Here is a 20399-nt window from a genome sequence, read left to right as displayed (position 1 = left end):
ATAAGATAGTCTTATCAACCATTATTCATGCCCCTTATGCACATCCAGTTTGCAAGAGATTCTTCAATTCTTCTACAAAAAAGTTGTTCGATAAATTATTTTATGAAAATAAGCAGGAATACAAGAACAGAGGGGAAGATTATGTTTGGTGTTGGGGAAGGCCACACACGCGATCGAAATACATACATAATCTCTCGTATTACATAGGAACCATCAGAATCACATACTATATATATTGTTCCGGATGCACAAACTCAAACGGCAGCCCAAGTGACCAAAAGCAGAAATTATTAGCCGAACAGCGGCTTCAATCGAGAAACAATGAAAACAAAAAATCGCGGATGGATCAAAAGGGATAATCGGCGAAGTAGGTACGTGCCGGGACATGGAAAGAGGAGGAAGATGGAGAAACTGAAGCACAATAATCCCATGCATGCTACTATGTCTTTGTTGCTTAGGCGTTGGGGGTGGGCGTGATCTACATGCCCTGCTCTACGAGGTAGTCGCCCAGCCTCTCCACCACCAGGTTGCACTGCCCCGGGGTCATGGGCTCGTCGTAGATGCCCACCACCAGCGCCTGCCCGGTCTTCTTCAAGGTGACGCCTCCTGCTCCCTGCGATTACAAATGAAATATTCAATGGCGGGCACAGATTAATCAGAAGAGACGGGATCGATCCGATCCGATCGTTACCTTCTTGCCACGGATGACGGCCCCAGGTTCCCCTTGGATGACCATGTACTTCGCTCCTCCAATAAACATCCCGGTCGGGGCAAGGGTGCCCGGCTCGTCGAAATCCTTCATGATGCCGGCCATGTCCTCCGGCTTCAACTGGATCACGCTCGCAACACATCAGTCAACAATGAAGATGCTGTCGGAAACGGCAACTGGGGATCGCGCGGGAATTCTTACCGAGGGGAAGTCTGCGCTCTGGGCCCAGACGGTGCCGTCGTGGCCGAGGATGGCGGCGGAGGCGAGGTGGTGGCCCTCGATGTCGCACATCAGGTGCTCGTCCACGTACGTCTGCCACGACATCTTCGCCTCTCCCCGGCGGTGCTCCGCCTGCCTTCTACGGCCAAGAAACGGGCCGGATAGATCGCTCTCTCTGCTTCGCTGCGGCGGCGGTGGCTTCCTTGCGGTGGCGAGGCGCACGTAAACCGTGGTGGTGTGGTGAGGTGTACAAGCGCCGAGAACGGGAGCGGCATATAAATAGGGCGGGAGAGTGGCGGGGAAGGCCTGGCTGGACCCCAAGTGCTGCTTCGTCCCAACCACCCGTTCCATCTTGAGTTCGCCCTTCAACCTCGCGCCTGCTTTGGTGCGCTGCCGCGCGCCATGAGCCCCCAATATCATCATGGCCCATGCCCCGCTCTATCGCCCAACCCTGGATTTGGCAGCAATTCCGGCCTTGCCATTGCCTATGCCTGTGGGAGCTCATTGTTTCTTCATTCTAAACACAGCGCGTTTGGGCTAACACGTTGCAATTTGCAATAAGCGTGGGCATAATCGTAAAGCTTCACGACCGACGTGATGAGTAAGGTGTGGCTCCCAGCCAGTGAGATTGGCATTGGTTGTACCACAGGGCCAGCAATTCGTACTGCCGATGGACTGGTGTAGGCCATACGAATCTTACTTTCCAGCCATCTCTTCTCACTCAGTCGCCACTCTGGCTGAAAGCGTCCACCGAGCTGTTGTTGGGCTTCCAAGCCCATGAACTTTGAGAGCTAACCCATTCTATCCTCTTGCCCTATTTACCATAACTGCTGTCGTGCATGTTCATCGGATCAAAACAAGACCAGTGAGTGAATCCCACATAGGCATAAGAGAATTTTTATTTTTTTATAAAAAAAGATAGGACAAACGGTGAGCTTTAGTAATAAGTAAATGTATAAGAGTCCAAAAGGAGGCACTAGAAACACACACAATTCAGCTGCAGAGCTTAATTATCAATCCTAGGACCTTTGATAACTGAAACAACAAGGTTGTTGCAGCCCTCCTTTTCTCCAGCTGCCTCGCAAGCATATTCCAAACTGCTCGCCCAACAATATCCAACCACACCGGAAAAAGGCCACCAATTTCTACTCCACATGCTGAATAATACGACCTTCGGATATCACAGAGAGATATGAGATAATATGATGCAAAATGCAGCAATGATGAGCACTTGGGAGACTGAATCAGCAGAACGCATTTCTAGTTCTCAACGACAGCTAACATATATTGTCCGCTCAACAGCGCGCATCTTATAGAGAACAACGTGCTGCATAATATGGTCCTTACTACCACCTTCAACCCATAACAGAATGGTACTGGTTCCCAGTATTAGGCAATTAGCCTTCCTCCTTCGATCCAAACATACTAACTAGAGCTCAGTCCGAGGATCACAGGAAGCCTGACGCGATCACAATGGGAAACATAGGGAGCAGCAGGGTAAAGCATTGGCCCGGCAGTGACGGACTGGATGCGCTTGGAGCTGGAGGTGGGGGTGAATTTGTGTTGATAATCTTTCTGCTATAAGAAAAGAAGAAACACATAGTCAGTGTGATCTGTTTCTCGCACCAGTAGGTGGAAATGTTCATAAAATCTGCAAAGAGAAACAAGAAAGTATTTCTTACTCAGAGTCCAAGTAAAAACAAGCATCATAACCTGCAAGCAATCAGTGCAAAAAGCATGAGGAGATTATCCGGCTGAAGAAAAGTAACATCAATCAGGGTAATGAACCAACAAGTACAAGCAAAAACTCTGTACAGAGCTTATGGAACACTGGGCTAATGTGCAGAGGTGTAATCATGTCTTGCAGTTCATATAATCTACATTATGTGAACCAGTATGCGGGCATCCTACCCATCGGTAAGATATATAGAAATACTAATGTCATCATCACATATTCATATAAACATTTTTTATCAGACACATATGGTGCATTAAAGTGATAATTATATCATCAGATTTTCATGTGTTTTTTTCTAGGTACACATTGATACTGTGCATAATTAGCATATGCAGAGGTTATGCATCAGCATACAAAATATGACAACACAACTGGTATATGAAAATAAACAGATCGGAACATAGAAATGGTTATGTGTATGCTCATTCGTCTAACCCAGCAGATCATAGCAAGAAGCAGAGAGTGAGAAAACATAAAAGTGTGAAGTTAACGATTCGGCAGTAAAAGTCAAAAGCCTATGTACTACCTCCGTTTCAAGGAATAAGGCGTCCTCGTTTTACGAGCTTTTTGTTTGACCAAGAATTACTTTAAATAGATAAAGATTGTTTCTATGAAATTAATATTATTAAAAAGTGTTCTTCAATACGAATCCAATGATACTAATTACATATAATATTATCAAGATTTTGTTGCTCAATTTTTATGATCAAAGTTTGTCTTGGAATACGCGTGCGCCTTATTCCTTGAAACGGAGGTAGTATATTACAGTATTCGGTAACGTACTAAAGTTTATCTGTTCTCTGGACAGACAGATACTCAGGAAAAACAACTGAAAACAACATAGGCTTTTAAAATGGAATCATTCAAACAATCACAGATACATATCCAGGAATACAGCCATCGACTTATTGTTGTAGTTTCAGTCAAGGACTTGCATACATATGTAACTATTAGAAAACTGTTATAACAAACAATCTAATCAGCACGTATTGCCTGGGATTATATGCTTGCATTTAGATTTAGCTAGTTCGTAACTGTTTAGACTAATTTAGCGTTTGTCAATATTCAAAGTACAACAAAAGCTGGTAGAGGTATTGTTGCAATTTAAGTCAAGGACCTGCATAGCTATTATCGCTAACACTCTACTCGGCACATATTGGCAATATTTAGGCTAATTTAGATAGTTTGTCAATATTCAGATTACGGCAAAAGCAAGTAGAGGTAACTTTTCAAATGCAACAACATGATCAACGAAATTGGTCTAAGCACAGGATACTTACTTGGATCTTTCGTCGTTCGCACTCCAGCACCACCGAAGCTACAAGCCACATCAGTAGCTCCCTTTTGCTGATAATACATGTTGAATGCATATGAAGCATGTGAAATCAATGTATCAGGCTGGTAGCAGGGTTGGCTTGGCTGAATAGCAGAGCAATCGACATCGCCTGGACCGCATGCCCAGTTCAAGGCATTCTGCAGAGCAGTCTCGGATACATTGGTTGAAGCAACACACCAGGTACCATTTGAACCCGTAATGTTTCCGCCAGTCATGATGTCCACATTTCCTCTGCCCGTCCAATCTAGACTGTAGATGGCGCTTTGGTCTGGGGAGAACAGTCCCCAGTTCCTCTCCGACTCGATGCCCGGTTTCCTGTTCTCGTTGAACAAGGAGAAGATGTAGACATCTATCTCTTCTCCAGGCTTCGCAGGCGTGCCACTGTCATTAACAACATGGCGAATCAGATTGGTGTTGTAGGTCTGAGCATTGTCGGGAGTCGCTCCGGTCTCCTTAGCAGCTCCTTTGTTTGGCCACCCTGTCTCGGTGATCATGATCTTCAGCGTCTTGAAGTTCAGAGCCATGAGCGCAAAGAATATGGAATCAACCTGGGCGTCGAACATGTTTGTGTAGACCAGCCCGGTGTTGGGGTCAATCACGCCCTGCGACTGCGGCGAGAAGAGGGCGTAGTTGAGCGAGACGTTGCTGGGCGAGTTCTGGTAGGCGTAGTACGGGTACAGGTCCACCATGAAGGGCGCCTGGTTCTCCATGAGGAACTCCAACATGGGCTTGAGGAAGTGCGCGTAGCTGCTGTTGAACGCCCCCGCGGACGGCGGGAAGGACCGGGACAGGATACCGAGCGAGTGCGTGCTGGAGATGGTGATCTTCTTGTGCAGGCCGGACTTCTTGAGGGCGGCCAGCACGTTGCGCATGGCGGGGACGACGAGGGCGGAGACGTTGACGGGGCTCTCGGTGATCTCGGCGCCGACGGTGATGTGGGTGATCGCGGTGGCCGGGTAGTAGGGGAGGATGTTGTTCTTGAGCCAGGTGTCGACGTTAGACTGGTACTGCGAGAAGGCGAGCAGGTCGGCGTTGGGGACGCCCACCATGAGCTCCACGCTGGTGTTGGCGAAGGCCCTGATGACGTCGATGTTGGTGTCGTAGATCCGCACGTACTTGATGGACTGCTGCTGGACGAGGCGCGCCACCTTGTCCGGGCTCGGCAGGTCGTCGGCGTTGCGCCCGTAGCAGATGCCGGTCTTGCCGCCGCGGCAATGCCCTGCAGAAGCCACGTCACAGTGTGTGTTTTAGCGACCATTTATGGATATCCGTTTTAATGTCAAAAATAAACAATCGAAAATCGGATAGATAAAGTTCTTGGACATTGGGGACTAGGTTTTCCCCAAAAGAACATATTCGCCAACGGACTTGGACATCATCACGATGCCCATTACCAAACAGCTAGCGCTCGGCAGCACGCAAGGCATCTAGAACTCAGCAGCCACTCCATACTTGGCATTCCAAAAGGTAATACTACTGCTATCAAGACTCAATCGAGAAACGGAAGAAGGCAAATGGTCCAAGAACTCACCCGCGAGCAGCAAGAAGAGGAACGCAGCAAACGCCGCCGCACGCCACCGCGCCATTGCCGTCCCAGCCCCAAGCTCTGCTGCCCTCCGCTGCTCCCCGGTGCTGCAACCTTGCTTTCGCTGTATCCGAGGCCGAGGAAGGAAATGTGGCCGTTGAGGCGTTGATGGGGAAGGAGGAGGAGTGGAGAGAGGAGGAGGAGGACGACGAACCGAGGCACGGGCTGTCGTCCACAGCAGCCACTGGGCACAGCCGCGCAGGCGGTGCAGCAGAGCAGGCGTGGAATGGAGTGCCTGCGTGACTGAAGCGGACGTGAGGGGTGTGCTGTGAAATGGGGTTGAGAGTCTCTAAACAAAGGCCGCACGAGTCCGGAACAGAAACGGAACAGAGGAGGGGAGTGACGTGGCAACGAATGTTTGATTTGGCTATGGTTGAGACTTGGGACGGGTGATGTAAAATACGACTTTCGAATGTTCAGTCTAGAAAACGATTTTCGAATGTTGATTCGAATCGCGCAAGGCCACTTCCAATTCCAATGCTAGTTGCCTTTTTATATACTCCCTTCGATTCAAATTACATGTTGATGTAAATTTAGAAAATCTGGACATGCAACATTGTGCGAAACCTACAAGAACTGGAGAGTACTAATTTTTTATATATATTTGTGGATAAAAGAGATGAATATGGTGAATTCGTTAATTCTAAGACCCAGCCGTAGGCTCAATGTTTTGAAGGTAACAATGTGCATCCACGGTTTTGACGGTTTTGGATGGTTTCGAGAAACCATAAAAAAGTCGGGTGTTTTGGTGGAGTTGGTTTAGTATTGGTAATTTTTATTTTACATCGTACTTTTATCATGTTTTCATCTAATTGTACTGTACCATAAGAGATTCATAATGAACTGCTAAAAATACCAACATGGTGATCGTCTATCTGCGGTTCACCAATGAACAAGCATGGTTTAAGTTGCTCACTCGAATGGGCTAAGGTTGTGAAGCCCTATCCAACTTCTCACCGTGAGGCAAATATTCCTAAACCGACAAAGGAGATGCAAAACTGTGTGGCACTTTTTGTTCGAGCAACCAAGAGTTCAGCCTTTTCATTAATAAGGATAAGAATTGGCCACTTAATAATAAAATTATGTGGTTGATGCATGTATACAAGAACCGTGGCACCTCGGCGTGTAACCATCCAAGTTATGTCATCGTCCTAGAGCAACATCTCCACTGAGCATTGGAAGCACAGTCGCACATATGACAAGCTAAGAAGACTAACGTGCATTTTCAGAACATGGATACTTCTAAACCCAATTAAACGTATTATACACTTAAGTTACATAGTTATCGTAAGTTGCAGAAATTTTAGGAGGGATGACTTTCCTCCATACTGGGTATGAGGTCAATTGTAGTTAAAGCGAAGAATGAGAGATATCAAGCATGTCTTTGTTTCCATCATAGTAGTGAGGTCTCCTACTAGAACTTTAAGAAGATGGTTCACTTTGTTATCACGAGGTCCACATTAAATTGCATTTAGAGCATCACCGACAATTTTTTTCAGAGGGTACACATATTGTTGATGATGTGGTGCCAAAATTGTGTTTAGAGGATACTAGTATAGATCAGAGAGTTATCGGTGTCCACACAATTTGACGTCTTATGGCCTATATGATCCACATGATTCTAAGAACGCGAGAATGAAAAAATGCAAGATTGCAATGTTATGCCAGCATGCAACTCTAATATTACATGATTTCATATGCACCAAATTTTGTTTGATTTCATCATAGGAAAAGAAAAGGATTCTGAAAACTAGGTTCAAGTGGTGTTTGGATTTTCTAGGCAAATGCTGCAAAGAATTCCTTAGAATTTAATCCAACAAATAAAAAAACTACCATACAAAAGAAGAATCACACATATTTGAATTCTTCAACCTTCCTATGCAATCATTGGAATCAAAGAAGTGTCTTGGTCATGTTCAACAATCTAAGGGCTCTTTGGTTCGTAAGATTCTAGAAACCTATTTTTTAAAAAAACTTTGTTTATAGTCCATATAAATAGGAAAAACATAGGAATCGTAATGAACAAAACAAAATCAAAATAAATCACATGGAGTGGTATAATTAGGATCTTATTATCTTGTTAAAGGCGATTCGTACTTGGTGTGTAGTACTCCCTCCGTTCGGTTTTAATTGACGTGAGTGCTAGCCACACCATTTTACACCATGTATGTCCACTCGCATCGATTATTTTCCGAACAGAGGGAGTAGAACTTATGAAAGAAAAAAAATCAACCAAAGTTATGAAATTATCTCCTTTGAACCAAATGTACCAATACTCACTCCGTCTATAAATAGATGTTTAAGGTTTTTTCTAAATCTAGATGTATCTAGACACTAAATAACGTATATTTATGGAGAATCTTCTATCCTATTTCTACACTTTTTCTCCTACTTTTACTTACTAGCAAATCAAAAGTGCCTTTATTAATTTTGAGGAAATGAAGTGCACATAGTAGACAGTAGGATTTTTACAAAATGCGTATAAGCACATGTAGGCTTGCACACAAGTACAGGGAACTTCCGTATAAGACGAAAGGTTCAAACGAAGCGGCATTTCGTAAAGTAAACGATCAAAGCACCGTGCTCTCTTTTAGAGTAATTTTCAGCTAGGATACACTCGTCCACTCGAGCAGGTACTTGACCGGGAATCAGACGAAAGCAGAGGCTACCCTTCTTCCCAGGCGAGGTAGTACTACGAGCTTGTCCTGAAAGGGGTCCATGAATGCTGCTCGAGCATGGCGGGAGCAGCGCGGTGGCGCGCCAGTTGCCGAGGCGGGACTGACGCGAGACGGGCAGACAGGTCGCATCGGAAGGCCCATTCCACGCAGACACGTCGTGGGACCTTCAGCGGTAAAGCTAGCGCCGAGGTTCTCTTTCTTGGTATTGGCATTGGCTTGGCGCTGCTTTTCAGCGTTGGCGTTTTGGGAAGCGGAAATCTGGAGCTCCTGGCCTCCTGGGTGAATCACGGGTTGCTCATCGGCGTCTGGCGAGGTAGCCAGGGACAGCGGCGCAGGACCAAAGTTATTTGAGGTGAGGCGAAATGTAAAAGATGATGTAAATATAAAAATAACTTTGACACGTTAGATCATCTCCCCAAAGCGTCCAAAACAGTGTCGGAATCGAGCGTTTTAGGAAATGTGTTTATTTTATATCATGTTTGGGGGACGTCGCTTCCCAGCCGCATCCCAAAAACGCACCTCAAATAAATAATAGTGCACGAAAATAAATGTTTTCATTCAAATTTGATTATATATTACAAGATCGAATGAAAACGGCTAGATTTTATCTAATCCTAGCCTACTGGCCATCCAGCGGTGTGTTCGATGGCCCGGCCCCATCATCGCCTCCCCTCCGTCGCAGCTTCTACTACGCGCGCCGCCTCTCCATGCGTAGGGTGGAGGCCAGACGCCGCTGCTCCAGCAGCGCGTCGTCGCCTGCCCTCCCTTGCTGCGTCGCCTGGAGGAAGAGCTCGACGGCGCAGCAAATCTGCGCGTCTTCGCGGGCACGGGCGTCGTCCTAAAGCTTCTTCTCCGACTCGAATGACTTGACGAGCGCTCGTTGCTGATCCGCCACCTTGTTCGGGTGCGGTCCGTCGTCGTCGGACCACTTGAAGTCGTCATCGTCGCCCGCCTCCTCATCCTACTCCACCTCGTCCTCCTCCTCCTCCTCCTCCTCCGCCTCGTCCTCGTCCTCGTCCTCCTCCGCCTCGTCCTCGTCCTCCTCCTCCTCCTCCATTTGTGCATCCATTTGCGCCGCCAACGCGTCGGCCTCCGCCGCCAACGCATCCATCCGCGCCCCCAGGCCGCCTCCGTTGCCGCCAGCGCCAACTCCCGCTACTGACGCTCCTCCGCCGCCTGTCGCTGCTGACGCTCCACCGCCTCCCACCGCCGTTGCTCAATCGCCTCCCGCCGTTCACGGTATTGGAGATCCCGCTCCATGTGCAGGCGTTGCCGCTCTGCACGCCATCGCTCGACCATCTCCTCCGTCCGGCGCCGCCACGCCTCTTCCACCGTGGCGGCGTCGAACACCGGTATGGTGTCCGCCAGCGCCGCCTCCTCCCACGCCTCATTCTCTGCAGCTTCTGGGTCGATGTCGAACTGCGGTGCTTCAGGTGGTGGAGGTGGTGGTGGAGACAGTGGTGGAGGGAACTGGCCGGCGTCGAGGTGGTTCACCATTGCGTAGTGGTGTTTATGCGACGAGGGCTGTGCTTGCGGCGGAGAAAGGGGTGTCGGCGGCTGTGGTGACTGCCATTGAGCCAGGGGGCTTATATAGACGCCGACGTCGCCAGAAGAGGCGGGAAGATAGCGCGGGAAAGTGGCCAGAAGCGGAGAGAAGAAAGCGCGGGAACGCGCGGTGGCGAACGTCAGCAACACGTGGAGGCTGTGCAGCAGCTATGAGATGTCTCGCGTGCTCCTCTGTCGCTATTAAGGCAATGCTGCGACACTTCGTTCGTGTGTCACTGCGCGCCAATAACTTCCGTCACGAGGTAGGCGATGATTAGGTTTAAACTTAAATGTTCAGCTAATGCGTCAGGCCCGCGTCTCCTCGCCTCGCTTCTCGTTGTGTCCGGCGTGCCCGGAGCGTCCCCTGTGTAGCGGGGATGGGCTCGGGGTGCCGGCGCCGTATTAGGTCGCGCCGGACGGAAAGGGCATTTGGGGCGCGTGGCTGGGAACGATTTTTTGTCCGACGCACCCCAAATCCCATTAGGGGTCGCTTCGGGTGACGCGCCTGGAGATGCTCTTATACTATATGATTAAATACAATCTCTTACTATAATGAAAATAGAAACACATTTGGTTATAAGTAGAACCTAAAAACATACAATACTATCACCTCAATGGCATGGGATTACCCTTGTTTATGAAAACCTTCTATAATTCTATAGATCGAGACTTTTAAATATCCATAGCTCGATACCTACCTCAGTGATGATTATCTTTCTCATGGGAAATCCCTTTCCGGAAGGTGTCTATGGGCATAAGAGGGTACCTGAATGCAATCATTTTTTCAAAATTTTAAAAAATCTTTAAATTTGATCTAATTTTTACATAGAAGTAGCAACATACGCGATATCAGGTGATCATATTTATTGAACTACTATTAATATTAATTGGGTACATGTTAAGATGAATCTAGCAATATTAATTTAGAGTCATTTATGTTGCTATTTTTTTCTTCTAGAAAACTGATCAAAGTTAATATAAGTTTGATTTAAGATATATTTAAACAAACACTTACTTGAGAACGGATTGGTTAGCTTTGTTTTTTATATAAATTTGTTCCAGTGATCTTGTTCACATCACTAGGTGGTCGTGTTGTACCATTAGGGCATCTCCAGCGGCGCGACGCAGCGACCGTTTGCGTCCGCTTTGGTCGTAAATGCGTCTGGCACCTTCTCCAGCGGCACGACGCAAAGTGACCGGGCCGTCCGCGGAGACGCAAACCTGGCCCAAATATGCGCCAGGTTTGCGTCTCGGCGGACGCTGCGCTGGACGCGCAAAGTGTCCGCTGCGGTCTCCACCGGGCCCGCCGCGGCGAGCTCGCATGGAGGGCATCGCTTCCGCGGCCATCGCTTCGCGGTCAGCGCGCTTCCGCGTCGCGCGCCGCAGCCTTCGCCATGAATGCCGCGGCGATCCCGTTGCGCGCGTGCACCGGCGGGCGGCGGTTGGGCTCTGCGGCGTCTTCAATGGCATCGTATCCGGTGCACGGCCGCCCTTAAAAGTCCGGCGGACGCGTTGCTCCTTCGCCCACGGCTCCACTCGCACCACAACCGCCGGCTGCGCCATGGGGAAGAAGAACGACTTCGAGGCCTCCGGCGGCGGCGGCAAGAAGGTGCCGCTCCCCGTCACGGTGGGGAGGCTAATGCACGGCAAATGGGTGTCGTGCGGCGCCCGGTCCGGCGTGCGGCTGCACTGGCGGCCGGCGGCTCGGTGCCGCCGGGTGCCCATCCCTCCGATGCACGCGCGCGAGCCCGAGCGGACCAAGGAGATCCGGCGCGGAGGCGGTATCTCGCCGGCGGACCTCCTCGCCGATCCGGCGTACGCCATCGACTCGGAGATTTGGCGTACGTACTCGTCCACGGAGACGGACAACGGATGAAGGGCCGGCTTCATGGGCGGCGGGATTATCCCTTCGGCCTCGCACCGCCGGCTCGTCGTCGCCGAGCGCCGACGCGTCGTCGGCGGGCGCCGACGCGGCGTGAGCGGCCGCGGCACAACGACCGCGAGGACGAGGACGACGACGACGAAGCCTACGCCATGTACGACGACGACGACGACGATGACTACATCGAGGCGCTCGCGTACCATAGCGAGGAGGTGAAGGACGACAGCGAGGACTACGTCGGCCTCGTCTTCCACGAATGGCAGCAGGCCATGGCGGAGGGCCGAACTTCGAGTTCCCCGACAACATGACGGACGACGAGATGGCCAAGCTCGGCCTCCTCGTCTCCGAGTACGACGCGCCTGTGCGGCCGCCGTTGCCCCGCTACGCCACCGCTGTCATGCCGCCGGGCCTGTCCGCGGATGAAGCCCTTCGACAGGCGCTCCTGGACTCGGCGGCGCCTCCTCCACCGCCGCCACGGCCTTGGGCGCCTCCCACTGCCGCCACGGCCTTATGGCTGGGCTCCTCATCCGCCGCCACGGCCCGCAGCCACAGGCGCCTCCACCGCCGCCTCGGCGCGGCCTCCTCAACCTCGAGCACCGCGATCGCGCCGGCGTACGCTCCCGGATGGCTGCGGCCGTGGGACATACCCGAGGTCATCTTGCTCGACGGCGACGAGGAGCGGCACGGCCACGATGCGCGGCGGTAGGCGTTTTAGGTTTTTTTATGTTTTCAGGTATGTAAGTTATGTTTCAGTTTTTGTAAATTATGTTTCAGTTCAAAAAAATGATTCGTCCTAAAAAAAAAATGCGTCGTGCCGCTAGAGCCACCCCCGACGCAAACGGACGCGCGGTCGTTTTCGACCAAAAGGACCAACGCAAACGGACGCGCGCAGACGCTAAAATGCGTCACGCCGCTGGAGATGCCCTTAGTAACAACTGTACAATACCATAATGGTATGTTGAAAGTGAATTGGGTAAAACCACAACCATTGAGACCCTTGTTCCACACCCATAACTATCTTATTTTTTGCACAAAACCTCAGATTATTGAGATGACTTGTTGCATCGAGCATAAACAACATGCTTAACTCATTTAACACCTTTTTGCGGGGAACACTTGTTTTGTCAAATGGGAAGACCCGCAAACAGGCTAATTATAGGATGGGGAAGAACTAATGTGGGCTGGACCCCTTTTTTCTCCTGATTATTCATTTCTGTAGCAACCATATGGGTTGGGCCAAATCTTAGGTTGAGACCCGACCCCCCGCTTACACTTTGCTGGCTCCGCTACAGGTTGAATAGTTTTAGGTACATATTTAAACATGTATTTCTCTTGCATCAATAATAGGTTCATCACACTCGAAATTAGAATGTATAAAAATATTTATGTTTTCGATAGATAGTTGTTTGCTATGATTTTGTGGTGTTTATTAAGTTTTTTAGGTTTGCAAATATAATCCTACGACGTAAATTTGTATTTCACATCGATGTTTAGTATAAGGTGTGTGTAGGTGTGTGTGTGTGTGTGGGGGGGGGGGGGGGGTCTATTACATCGTAAAATGCATGCACGATAAAATCATTTCTTATTGTACTTGTACGATTTTTTAAGCATTTGAAGTCTTGTCTAAAATGTGGACTTGCACCCAGTGGTGGATCCACGGCCAGTTATTGGGATGCACAGGACACCTCCTAAATAAGGTTTTTTGTTGCAAAATACTTCATCCAATCCATAACAAATATTGAGGTTTTAGTTTAAATTAAAACTAAAACTACGACAATTATTATGAATTGGGGGTTGTAGCATTTTTTTCATCAAATGCACCCCTAAGAATGATTTTTTTAAATCTGTTCTAGCATCCTCCTTGTTTCAAACATTGGCGGACGCAGCGGGGGGGGGGTTTCGCTGGCCCAACTTGTACCCATGGAAAAAAAATGAAAAAAGCCCGATTGAGCAAGCCCATCCTGGAGCCTGGAGGAGTCGAGCACCACGCACGCGCACGACGCCCGGACCTTCGATTCCCCACTCCACCACCAGTCTCCACGCACGTCCCGAGCCCGACCGCAGCCGCCACCCGCCGCCCCGCCGCCCCAGCCCCGTCGCTGCTGCTGCCCGTCGGCTCCCCCCAATCTGGCGCTCGCCCGTGGCCCGCCCAGCTGCGTCCGCGCCGCCCGCCTGCGAGCTCGAGGCCGTCGCTACTGCCGTGCCGGCCGCCCGGCCGTAGCACTGGCACCGACGGAATCCCGCCCCGGCGCCCCGGATCTTCTGGTACAGAGTTACAGACAGTGTACTATGACTAATGTTTGCTATTCACTATCCAATTTGCTATTCACTATTCAATTTGCTGTTTGCATATGATTCTCTGTTTGTATGAAAAATTGTTATTTTCATGTGTCTATGTATCAAATTATCAATGTATGTTAAGTCTTATATGATGAAGAACACATTTGTTAAATTAGTAATGTTTGAATGTTTCAATTGTGTAGAATGAAGAGAAATAGCCAAATTGCGCTACTTTTTCAGAAACAAGCATCAAAGAAGATTGCATCTCCGGTCCAATCTTATATTGTTCACGATGAAGAAGTCGAATCCGATGTTGAGAGTGAGATTGACATTGAAGATACAACCATGTAAGACCCTTGTAATATTTTGAACTATTTGTATTGTAATCGTGCACATTTGATATATGTATTGAACTCCAATGCAATGAATTTGTCTTGTATATTGTTCATTACTTTATTATGCAAAGGTTTTTCACAATTTGGGGGTGCGCAAAAATTTTTTTTGAGATGTGCCCCCCACAATTCTTTCCTGCGTCCGCCACTGGTTTCAAATGGTGTAGCTCCGCCATTGGTTGCACCCGGGCACTATTGTAACGATCCAACATGTCAGGATTCTGCTATATGAGTCAAACCTCTGATCTGAACCTCCTGCAACAACATGTCTCAGTACTTGTTGTTTTACGGGGAAAAAAACCTTCATGTCGATGATTGGGGTTTCGCGCACTTCCCTAGCTCGCATGTCCATGGGCCATGGCCTTCGCGTGTATGTTACGGTGAAGTGAATTTATACGTGACAATGGGAATTAAAATGCGAGACTAGTGCATTAAATATTTCCAAATGAAAATCTATTTGGTGAAAGTACAGGCCGTTTACAGGCGAGAGTACAGTAGTAGACCATCATACTACTCCTCAGTGCTTGCGAACAAATTGAAGATGTTTTTTTTATTCAACAAAAAAAAGATGTTCTTTTTTAGATTCAAATTGAAGATGTTGGGGCAGGAACTTTCGGTTGCCACAGAAGATACGCTCCAGTCATTTCCAACAGAGGAATCACTGAATCTTGAGGCCCAGTTCTAAGAAACGGGCTGGATGAGATCCCGTAAGCCCAATAATATCTGAACAGGCCGAAATATCCGCATAGCTAAGATGCTGGACTAATCACAGTTCTGGTTCACGGCCTTACGTGTCAAATATGGCCCACTCTCGGTATGGAAAATTAGCTTCTTGTCTCTGTTTTTTTAAGGTCATGTGCCGGCTACCGGCCTCCGTATTCCTTGCAGTTTATACTCTACACACAGAAGCTCTACTGTACATCCCTAGAGAGTTGACCTGAGTATGAACCCATGGGAGACGTGACATAATCATAGCACAAAAGCTACTCCAAACTCTATCCATACAGCTGACCACCAAACCATAGCTAAACCGACAACACGAAAGCTTAAATAAAGAAAGGCCAGTTTGCCTGCCGTGCCGCGTTCCAGGTTCCAACTCCCGCCCGCCCGCCAGTCGGTCGGTCACCACCTTCCCCGCGCCAAATCCAATCGGTGAGATTGCCGGATCTGCGCGCGTTCGCTCGATCCCACCCACCACACCACACCATTGGCTGCGACGCGAGACGAGTCTCACTAGCTCATCCGAAAAGTAGACAAAGAAGATGCAGCAGACAGATGATGATGACGACGTATCACGTATGCCTCCTTCCGTTAGTTAGTTCAAATGGCCACGCAGCTGAAGCTTCCGCGCGCCAGTCGCCAATCGTCCGTCGTCAGCCAAGTTACAGGAAAGGGCGGCTGGACATGACGGAACGGAGGGCGACGCGCGCGAGTGATAACCGGCCGCCGGCCGCTTCGCAATATCTTCCGTGCAGTACTGCAGAAGCTGCAGGCAACGGCGGCTCCAGGAATTGGGTGAAGGGTATTCATTTCCCTCCCCAAAAAAAGCTCAAAGCTCAATGTGAACAAAATAACAGCTATCTAGTATATATATATGACATATGGCCACAAATTCACTAGTACCAACAATATTTTAGTCAAATAACAGCACAAAATATATAAGTTCATAAAACCATAAATCCAAAGTAATTATCAATAAATACAACTAATCATTTGCATTGAGGCATACAAGCAGTACCTTTTCTTGATAGAATAATTGATCCTATTACCATGTAACTCTCCGATCGCCTTGTTGGAATATTTTGATGACATCTTCATCCTTCACTTGATTGAAAAAATCTCTCTCAACAAATGTAACCAAAGCATTGTTCAAATATTCATCACTTATTTTGTTTCTTAGCTTATTCTTCACATAGTTCATCGAGGAGAATACCTTTTCAACACTAGCAGTAGCTACTGGCAAAATCAGTACCAACTTAAGAAGTTTGTAAACAAGAAAGTATTGTTGATGTTTGTTTGTCTCCACAAGCATAGCTGAAAGTTCAATTATACTCTTCAAGTTTGTAAACCTTCCATCTCTGCGCACATGACAAAATTTGAGGAAATTACTCAAATTAGAAACTTGCATCTAACAGCAATATCCTAAAACTAGCAACTAAATGTGCATCTGGAAGCAATATCCTGAAACAAGGCCTAAATCTAGACCGAAATCTGAAGAAATAGAGAGAAAATGAGGTCTAAATATTACCTTGCCCTTCGGCCCCTTCCCCTTGCCGTGGCTCTGGCTCTGGCTGGACATCGCGTCGCCGAATCGCCGCTCGCCGGTGGCCGTCCGCCGCGCCGCGGTTGCTGGTTCGCCGGCCGGCCGTCGCCCGCTATTCGTAGCCGCGCCACGCCGTCGGCCCGCCGCCGCCTCCGCTTGGATCGACTGGAATCGCCCTAGGGTTGCTGGCTTGATGCCCGTGTCGTCTCTTTTCTCCCCTGACCCCTGCGTGCTCTGTTCGTTTCTTCGTGACTTCGTGCGAACCGTGAGTGAGAGAGCGCAGCGTGGTCAGGTTGGTTTGGGCTGAGGCGCTGAGGTTGGGCTAACAGGCCACATATTCCCTGTACTCAATTTTTTTCTGCTCAAATCATGGGTATTCAATTGCATATACCAGCATACACGTAGCGCCGCCCATGGCTGCAGGTGATGGCTGTGTGCGCCTTAATTCCGATGTATGTACTGGATGATGACATCAGCCAGCCATCGAGTTTCACACGTTGCTCCAGTTCTTGTGTGTCCGCTACAGTTTTCCCTGTCATTTCATTGCGATCGTCGTTCCAAGAGCGCAGGTCCACTCGTGTTGACTCGGATTCTACGAGAGGAGAGAAGCCGCGCCGCACGTCTCCCCGGCCAACCTTCCAGCAGCCCAGACGCCAAACTGTTCCGCTCCGAACGCAGCGCCGGTGATCTGCCCGGCCGACTCCACCACCACCGCAGCCAAGAGTCCAAGACATACAGCAGCCCGTTCGCGATCGGATATGACGCAGCTAGCGACTAGCGTTCACGTTCGCTCGCGCGCTGATCTCGCTCACATGGCAGGCAGATAAGCTCATCGCGCGTCCCCAGAATGCGCCGATCGATCCATCCATCCCGCGACGACAGGTAGGCGGATTACATCGGGCCCGAGAGATCCCGCCGGAACAGCGACTGCTCCCCCTCGATCGCCTCATCCGCTCGCTCGTATCGACGGTGGATTCTCATTTCACGTGCCGCCGCTCGTCGCCGTCCGCGCAGACCACGTTCCCCAGCCGTGGTCCACCCAAAAATAAACGCGGGAAAAATCCGGCTAGCGCGCGGCACATGCATGATTTTCTGGCGCGCGCCGCGCCGGCGAGGTGCGGCCATCGTGGCCGGTCGCTATCATCGGATTTCCGCACGATTCGGCCCGGCTCCGATCGAGGAATATGCCGTCTGCCCCTCGTCTCGCCCTTATCGCTTTGATATTTTTGTAAGACGACGGCGAGGTGGCTGGACGTGACTTTTGGGTGATGGCTCCGGCCGGCCATGATGTGTTTGGTTCCGAACGACCTGCCCTGCCGTGTGGATAACATCCCGCGGATCGGTCGACCCATGTTCTACGCACGAGCCAGCGGCCGGGTCAGAGCTACCAGCCACCGTGGACGCGTTCGCGAGGCACCGGTGAAATTTTGACTTCCCACGATCGACGGAGAGAGCACCTCAGCAGCTACAAGGAAGGAAGGAAGGTCGTGTGTAGTCGACCTAGCTCGCTCGGTCTGGAACCATGGAACGTGTTCGAGAGTTTCCGACCAAACCTACGACTCATAAATTTCAATCCTTCCCCCCCTAGCTAGACTGAGACACGATAGTACATAATCATACACACCACAGAGGAAAAATCTTTTCGAATCTATTGAGCTAGTCCAGCCCGATAGGCGGCTTGAACAAGTCCGCCCCGCCCATGGATAAGGATCAGGGGGCATCACGATGTCGGGAACACAGATTCTAACCAGACACCCCTTGTCTGAGCGCAGAGGTTAGTGCCGCGGATTAATTATGACACGTAATTGTCTCTACTAGACAAAAAAAGAGAGCGTGTAAACTCTAAAGTAAAGACAGTGGAATCTGCGTGTCTGCGTCGGTGGAGGCGAGCTCCAAAACCACGAGCCATGGGAACACGGAAGCACCGTTTTATCGGCCTCGGTGCCGAGCACCACGCGGACGTCCACGACGATGGAGCTTCTCGATCGCCGGTTTCTGTTGGTCCAGCAAACCGGCTGCCGTGTCCCCGGCAGCGCTGCCAGCGCCATGGCAGACGTGTGTGTGTGAGCCCTTGTTTTTATTTTACCAGCTGCGTCAACCAACATGCGCTTGGTGCCTAGCCTGGTCGCGGGGAATCGAGTGACCTCTAGGAGTCCCAACCAAAATAACGGTCGTTTTACCATTTTTTGAGCAATTCCAGCAAACACTCTATCGAGCCCCATTCGCATAGTAACTACTCCCTCCATCCTAAAATGTAAAGCACCTAAAATTCAGTCAAAAGTCAATATATTTTAAGTTTGACCAAATTTACGCGTAAAAAATATAAACATTCATAATTCTAAATCAATATTTGTAGATTCACCAGAAAGTATAGTTTCTGAAAATATCCATTTGATATTGTAGATATTCATATTTTTTCGCGTAAATTTAGTCAAACTTACATGTTGACTTTTGACTAAAGATTAGGCGCCTTACATTTTGGGACGGAGGGAGTACCATTTTACCGTTTTAGAGAGAAAAAAAAGACAGGTCTATTGAGCCCCCATCCGGATTTTTTTTATCTATCCATCTTCGCTTTGCGGAAACCCCAACTATCAAGTTTCATGTAACCTTCCGAGCACGAACCACATCCCCACTTCCGCGTTGGCGTGAAGAGAATTTCAGCCCAACGGTCCTCGTACGGGCGCCGGAGTCGCCAAAATTCGAAGTCGCCGGAATCCGGCCAAAATTGGATGTGAAGATGGAGGGGATGGAGCTTGCCGGTGGTCGACCTCCACTTGCGCGGCGCCAGAAGCGGGCTGAGCTCGCCAGGAAGGTCCCGTGCATGCATCGGGCAAGGGCAGGGCGGAGCAGCCGGGCGGTGGCGGGGCAGGCGCACGCGGGTGGCTGAGTTCGGGCCGCACGCAGGTGAGGCGGGCGCGGGTCACGAGAGCGGGAGGCGCGCGGAGCACGGCAGACGGCGGGAGGTTGAAGAAGAGGGAAGAAATAAAAATAAAACCTGACTACAGTGAATATATTGTTTTTTTTTTTTTTTTTGCGAGGAAACTGCTGATGATATTAAAGCACGACAGTTACAAAAAGGACCCCAACAAAGAACAAAAAAACAACCCGGTCCCTAAGCAACTCGATGTCGCCGGAGCGGAAGAAGACGTGCCGACGGCGCGCCGCCGTCGCATCTCTCCACAAGCCTTGGAACAAGAGATGTCCCCGTGCGGACGGGAAGTCTTCGGGCCTCGAACTCCTCGGGAGCCTCCACCCTCCTCCGTCGGCTCCACCCGCGTGCTTCACCACCGGCCGGCTTCAAGGTCGTCGACCGGATCCGCCGCACCAAGATCCGGAAGGGGAGTAGGCGCATCCGACGGCCACAGGAACCGTGAGCGCGGGGAAGGAGGCGCCACGCCGCGTAACTCCGCCGAGCTCCACCGCCGAAGAGGGCCAGCACCACCTCGCATACATACCACCGGCCGCGCCGCCCACCTCAAAGCGCCGCCGACGGAAGACTCCACAGCTCCTACACTATATACAACCGGGATTCGAGGCTCCCCCAACCTCCCGCCGCCGGAGCGGCCGGCGGAGGAAGGGGGGCCCGTCGATTCGACGGAAGCGAGGTGGATCTGGGAAGGGCTCGAAAAATCGCCTCACTCTACTGTGCGGGAGGAGGGGACGGTCCAAGGTCGGTCTCTATATTTTAGTGAATATATTGTTTTAGGGACTCCTTTTGCGGTCTCTGGTATGCACGGCGTTTTTCAGGCCACAAACAACATTTTTGGTA

General features: G+C 49.9%; 2 protein-coding genes across 2 annotated transcripts; both read right to left on the bottom strand.

Annotated features, from left to right (window-relative positions):
• Positions 1-201: 201 nt before the first annotated feature.
• LOC124663122 (profilin-2-like) lies at positions 202-1033 on the bottom strand. The gene is made up of 3 exons (XM_047200863.1): positions 911-1033; positions 692-829; positions 202-613 (listed from the first exon to the last, which is right to left on the bottom strand). Exons 1-3 carry the CDS (start codon positions 1031-1033, stop codon positions 479-481), a joined length of 396 nt encoding a protein of 131 aa, XP_047056819.1. The 3' UTR covers positions 202-478.
• A 1154-nt stretch (positions 1034-2187) lies between these two features.
• LOC124668616 (glucan endo-1,3-beta-glucosidase 13-like) lies at positions 2188-5588 on the bottom strand. The gene is made up of 4 exons (XM_047205727.1): positions 5534-5588; positions 3947-5221; positions 2611-2641; positions 2188-2506 (listed from the first exon to the last, which is right to left on the bottom strand). Exons 1-4 carry the CDS (start codon positions 5586-5588, stop codon positions 2377-2379), a joined length of 1491 nt encoding a protein of 496 aa, XP_047061683.1. The 3' UTR covers positions 2188-2376.
• Between the last annotated feature and the right edge of the window lie 14811 nt (positions 5589-20399).

This window comes from Lolium rigidum, chromosome 6 (assembly GCF_022539505.1).
Source record: "Lolium rigidum isolate FL_2022 chromosome 6, APGP_CSIRO_Lrig_0.1, whole genome shotgun sequence".
Lineage (NCBI taxonomy): Eukaryota > Viridiplantae > Streptophyta > Magnoliopsida > Poales > Poaceae > Lolium > Lolium rigidum.
The sequence above is the reverse complement of the archived record's forward strand: the minus strand, read 5'-3'. Positions and strand labels throughout refer to the sequence as shown.

What these genes read in the sequence shown, in the direction of transcription:
- LOC124663122 (XM_047200863.1), bottom strand. Translation starts at nt 1,033, where the DNA reads ATGTCGTGGCAGACGTACGTGGACGAGCACCTGATGTGCGACATCGAG. An exon ending in AGAGCGCAGACTTCCCCTCG is followed by an intron (nt 830 to 910) that starts GTAAGAATTCCC and finishes AGCGTGATCCAG; the next exon opens with TTGAAGCCGGAGGACATGGC. An exon ending in CCGTCATCCGTGGCAAGAAG is followed by an intron (nt 614 to 691) that starts GTAACGATCGGA and finishes TTGTAATCGCAG; the next exon opens with GGAGCAGGAGGCGTCACCTT.
- LOC124668616 (XM_047205727.1), bottom strand. Translation starts at nt 5,588, where the DNA reads ATGGCGCGGTGGCGTGCGGCGGCGTTTGCTGCGTTCCTCTTCTTGCTG. An exon ending in GCGAACGACGAAAGATCCAA is followed by an intron (nt 2,642 to 3,946) that starts GTAAGTATCCTG and finishes GATTGCTTGCAG; the next exon opens with GTTATGATGCTTGTTTTTAC. An exon ending in TGTTTTTACTTGGACTCTGA is followed by an intron (nt 2,507 to 2,610) that starts GTAAGAAATACT and finishes CTTTTCTTATAG; the next exon opens with CAGAAAGATTATCAACACAA.